The sequence below is a fragment of the Buceros rhinoceros genome, unplaced genomic scaffold (genome assembly GCF_000710305.1).
Source record: "Buceros rhinoceros silvestris isolate BGI_N320 unplaced genomic scaffold, ASM71030v1 scaffold13258, whole genome shotgun sequence".
Lineage (NCBI taxonomy): Eukaryota > Metazoa > Chordata > Aves > Bucerotiformes > Bucerotidae > Buceros > Buceros rhinoceros.
Genome location: NW_010428728.1, coordinates 20,135 through 25,821, shown reverse-complemented (window position 1 = coordinate 25,821; position 5,687 = coordinate 20,135). Strand labels below are relative to the sequence as shown.

General features: G+C 43.9%; 1 protein-coding gene across 1 annotated transcript in view; it reads right to left on the bottom strand.

The window, feature by feature from the left end:
- Positions 1 to 3,011: 3,011 nt before the first annotated feature.
- The window catches only part of LOC104498944 (photoreceptor outer segment membrane glycoprotein 2), an 11,418-nt gene continuing 8,742 nt past the window's right edge, over positions 3,012 to 5,687 (bottom strand). The window contains exons 3-4 of the mRNA XM_010142386.1: positions 4,747 to 4,993; positions 3,012 to 3,272 (exon numbers count right to left, since the gene is read on the bottom strand). Of these exons, the coding sequence (XP_010140688.1) occupies positions 3,012 to 3,272; positions 4,747 to 4,993 (508 nt within the window). The remainder of the gene's footprint in view (positions 3,273 to 4,746; positions 4,994 to 5,687) is intronic.

The following is a 5,687-nucleotide window of genomic DNA, read 5'->3' as shown; positions in this document are numbered from 1 at the left end:
TTCAGCAGCAAAGTAGAAGATAATGGAAGAAGCCTATCAACAGAAATCTGCATGGATTTTTTTCGGCATTTTCAGAGGTTATCTGAAAAAGGAAATTATAAAATTGCAAATTTCTACCAATGATACAGAGATATTCCATAAGTTTTTCAGGAGGCTGTTATGAAACCTAGTGGCTGGATAATAACAGAAGATTCAGTTTTGGTAAATGAAAATTACATGTAGCTATGCAAAAACTACCATCTTACAACAGAGTAGACCTACACTGAACATCCAGTCCGGCTGCCTGACCAGGGTAGGGCTGACCAGGAGTCAGTGTGTTGTGACGGACGTTGTCAAAGTGCCTCTCAAACACTGACAGGCTTTAAGCATTGACCACCCCTGTAGGAAGCCTGTTCCAGCATTTCACCACCCTCTTGGTAAAGAAACGCTTCCTAATGTCCAGCCTAACCCTGCCCTGGTGCAGCTTTGAACCATTCCCATGTGTCCTGTCATTGGATACCAGGGAGAAGAGCTCAGCACCTCCCTCTCCACTGCCCTTTCTCAGGAAGCTGTGGAGAGCAATGAGGTTGCCCCTCGGCCTCCTTTTCTCCAAGCTAGACAAACCTAAAGTCATTAGCCGGTCCTCAGAGGACGTTCTTTACAGCCCTTTCACCAACTTTGTCGCTCTCCTCTGGATGCATTCAAGGACCTTCGCATCCTTCTGTAAGAACTCGCACACAGAACTCGAGGTGAGGCTGCACCGATACCAAATACAGCGGGATCATCGCCTCTCTCGACTGGCTGTTCATGCTGTTTGGGGCCCTCTTGGCTGCCAGGACACACTGCTGCCTCGTATTGAGCCTGTTGTTGACCAGCACCCTCTGGTTCATATCAAAAATGTTCTTCGTATTTTTATGGTGAGTTATGTGAAGATGTTACCTCCATGCTCAAAAACAGTCAAAAGGGCGAGCAATGACAGGATTTCTTAGGAAAAGGAAAGGACAGAAAACCTATTTCGTTCATGATGTCTTCAGCTCTATGCATTTAAAAATAATAAATGGAGAATAGTGATGAAAATTATCAAAAATGTGAAACAACTTCCACAGTAGAAAAGGTTAAATAGCAACTTCTTCAACTTGGAAGGATAGGACCAAGAGAGATTATAACACAGGACTGTAAAGCAAGGAATAACTTGGAGGGAATAAATGAGGAAGGACCATCAGCTACATCTCACAGGGTGAATTGGGTGATACCTGATTAAGTTGTCAGGGAGTCAACAAACAAAGAGAAGCAGTTTTTCATACGATGCAGAACTGAATTGTGAGAAACTAAAATCTGAAGCTCGTTCTAAGTGTTTTGGGTATCAAAAACGTGAATGGGTTTAAAAAATACTGCGCAAATTCATAGGAAAAAAGTCCCCTGGGATTTATGAACATAGTGATACAAATACCCTCTTGGTTATACCGAGCCCCAAACTGCTGTTTCCTGGAGTCTGGGGGCTTTGTCAGGGAAAGAACGGTTTTCTCAATGGTCTTGCCTCTTCCGTAGCTTTTGCCAAATGCCTGCCACAGGCTACTGTTGCGGACAGGCACCATCTGTCCGTTTATTTTTAACGTACCTCAGTATAGACCTACAGTTTTGAGCAGAGAAGCAACTGCGTTGAAAATTATGATCGTGCATGTAGCCTGCTTGAAATACAGCACAGACTTTTACATCACACACTTTATTTACAATATAGTCTTGCAGTATAACTCTCGCCTATTCCAGTGTTACAGAGGACACCATTGTTTAGCCAGGTAAAGGAATTTTCACTGTTGCTTTTGAACAATTTTAAAAGCAGGAGTAGTTCTGCTTCGGATATCCCCAGTTGATAAAATTTCTTTTACTTAGTAATACACAAAGAATGCCCAAGCTGTCCAGAGCGATGCTCAGACGATGTAGTATTCACATCGGTAACAAGTGACATGTTTTGGTGTTCTATCCTCATTTCTATATCAGGCTGTTTTTTCCAGCTTACTGTTGATGGTCAATTACGGTCACAGGGCATCCTGTAACGGCAAGTGGCTTGGGTCCCGGCAGCTTTCACCCCGCGCATTGACAAAGTTCCCGAGCACCGTGTGAGGAATGTGAGGTGAGGTCTGTCAGGCTGGTTTTGCCTTCGTTGGTTCCAAACGATCCCTTACCTTCCCGCCCCCGGCCCGATGTAAGTACTTCTGAAACTAGGAGCTTTGAAACTTCCCGGATCATCAGTGTGTGTTTTATGGGTGGTATCTGCTTGTTTTTGAACTTTTGCACGAGCTGTCAGTTCTCTTGAGCAGAGAACTCCTTTCAGCAGTAGCGACTGACCTTCAGGGAGCTATGGTAGCTGGCTTTTTCTGAACTGTGGAGGGGGGAAAATGAAGAGATACTTCAGACTGGTTTTGGGGGGAAAAAGTGAAACACACCATGCTAACTTCCCTTGCCTTTGACAGGCTGGTAGGTTCTTTTAGAAGGGGTGCAATATGTGTGTAATTGGGCTAAAATTTCCCCTATACTAACTTGGACTAACAGAGTTTTAATTTCATGGTTTGTCTTTTAAAGAATCTTTTTATCCAGTGTAAGGGTTTCTTTTGGGATTTCCCTGCTGCTGGGATTCCTGTAGGTGTAGTGACAGTAACGACAAACTTTGGTGGCATGTAGCAGACCAATCTGTTAGTAGAGGTAGACCTGTACTGTCTGAAATTTCCTTGTGCGTGATGATTATTCTGAGCGATTCAGACCATGATGAGTATATAAGCAAGGGGAAGAAAGTGGAGAAAATTCCAGAACTTTGTTTTGTGCAGTGTTGAAAACAGGGATTTCATGAGAATGAGTACAAACACATCCAGCCAAAAAAGTATCAGCCTTTTTGGAGCTGTCACCAGTCCGCGGTTTGTTCTATGGTCTTACTAGTTTTCCTACCTTTTTCTCTCCTCACCGGTGAAAAATTTGGTGACTGTAAGACTGTAATATGTCAAAGCTACATTTGCGATGCCATTTCTTTGAAGCCTTGTCTAGCTAGCCGCTGGGATGGATTTTGTTGCAGTTTTGCCACAGTTTGTGTTTTGAACATCAATGTTGGGGTCGTTCATGCCTGAGACAGTGGAGATCTGGTTGGCTTTGCCAAGGGTCTTAATGATATTGATGTTGTATTTGGCAGTTTCCACAAAGCTGTTTTCTAATAACCAGCCATCTGATTCACCCTCCAAATCTCCTAGCAGCAGGACATTCTTCATTGCGGTTTGTAGGTACCGGACACCAATAAGTACAGAGAGCTGGAAGAAAAAAACATTAAACAGTGTTTAAATTACAGCCTCAACCTACCACTAACTCAGCTTTCCGACTTACAGATATCCAAGCCCAATAATTAGTAGAGTAAAGCAGACAAGCCCTTTATCCAAGCAATATATCTAACCAATCTGCCAATTAATTACATTTTTAAGAAAGAAAAATACCAGGGAGAGGTTGATGGGTTCTCTCCCCGTTCTTCAGGTAGCATTCCCACATGCATGTTAGTAGCACATAAATACTTAGAATTGCTCAAGACACTGCAGCATCCGAGACTACAACTAATTGATGTAGAATGGATGATCAATTAATGGAACCATCAGTCACGGGGGGGAAAAAAAAACCAACCCTAAATTGTAGCCTGTTAATTTCAGTGGATTTTTTTCCCCTGACCTTGATTAAATTGGTATTTCCTCTGAGGAGTTCAATCATTTGTTCGTAAGCCGTATGTGTCCTACATGCCAATGCACTACAATTAAGAAGGATGGCCTATAGTAGAGGCTCGAGTATAAGTGTAGGAAAAAGCTCCACGTTCATCGTCCTTTCTGTTGGAACCGAGATCAGCAGGCCCAGCTTGTCGGTATTTAAGGGAGCGCAGAGAGCCAGCTCACAGCTTTCTCATGTGCTGCCAAAGGCCTGTTGTTTCCGTCACCACCACCCCATCTAGCACGGCTTGAGGACTGTCACAAACTTTTTAATTATCATGCTAATATTTGTGCAATAGAGCAATAATCAGAAAACTAGAATTACTAAAAATGGGAGAAAACTCTATTTTAGCCTATGCATTTGGGAGGTCCTTCACCTGCGGGTGATAACACCCAGACAACTTTCTTTACGGGTGACAGCAGAAGGACCGCGTCTTTGCAGGCGGATGTGTTTGCCTGCCATGTGCCTGTTCTGATTGCACAATGAGCAGCCTAATCCACGTCTAACAGACGTGCCGTGTTCGCCAGTGCTGACTCTGCTGTCACGCTGTGCAATGTGAAAAGGAGGCTTTGAGACAGTCGTACTTAAGCTTCATTTTACTGTAGGTAAAATTAAAGGATTCAGCCAAAGGCCTGCTCGCATTTTGTATGTTCTTTGTTCAAACTGACTTAAAACAATCCTCAGACGGTCTCACCTAATTTCCTTGCAGTGGTGTCACTGCACGTATCATCCTGTATCTGATCCCAGAAATGCTTCAGGGAAGGGCAGATGCCATAGTCTGTTGAAAAATCTCTGTAAATACACAGAATTCCTTCAATCGCGTCTAGTAGTTTCTATCGTCAATGAGATTTGCTCCTGCTCTGGGGACTTTGAGAAAGCTGGCTGTGCTAAAGGAAGTCCTGCAACGCTTCCCAAGTGCTCGTGGACTCCTGCTAGGTACTGAGGCTCTTCTCCTGCGTCACACTGTAGTTGTTTCCTGTCCTAGAGAGCAGGAAAGCTGATTAATCTGACACAGACCATTTTTACGAGACTTACCTCAAACAACCAAATGAGCAGCGCTGCAATACCGATGGATCTCATAATGGCTGTGTAGTAATCCAGCAGGGCCTCTCTGCACCCCTTCATCCAGATATTGAGCTCCTCCGTCAGGAAGTCGTAGTTGTAGTGAGCGCTGTTGTTTGTCAGCTGGTACTGGATACAGGGCCGCGGGGAGCTCGGGTTGCAGCAGCTGAAGGGAACTCCATCCACCAGGAACTTGCCATCCACATTGCTCTTCAGACGGCTGCAACATGACAGAAAGTTTGGGCGTTACAGGTCTGGCAGCAGCCACCAGCAGTGCCCGTGGTTTTCACAGAGGGATGTGACGCAGCTCTGTGGTGACAGAGGCCACTCCGCTCTAACAGAAGGAAAATGGAAATGCATTTCCAACTGGTGAAGTTGCTTACTGCAGAAAAACTAGTTTTCATTTGCTGTATTTCTTAAGTGTGGCATCAGCGCAGTATCTCGCGTGGTCCATGGTACTGTGCGTGCAAGATCTGGGTTCAGTGTTCACGACGGTGTTGCCTTTTGAGGTACCTTTTCACTGAGAATACTAAAGCGAATTTCTGAACTTGTTTATCTTGGTGGAACTCTAATGGAAGTTACGGCCCTAGAAATCTGTGTTTCGCTAATTCTGGATTGATTTTCAACCCTTAAGAGAGAACCTAATACAAGAACAACTTTGCATACCACAGGAACCGCTGGCAGTTGTCCACTGGCATTTCATCATTGTACCCACGTGCAAGAGCACCTGTTTGGAGACTATTGCACAAGGGATTTTATACCTCTTTTAATTATGTTTTTTTGTAACTTCGAAACTGTTCATATTTATTGCTGATAGTTATTCCTTTCCCTCCCCTTTAAGATCAGGAGAAAAACAAGAAGGAAAAGAAGGAAGATAAAGAAGGAGAAAAAAATAAAAATCACAGGAGGGAAAG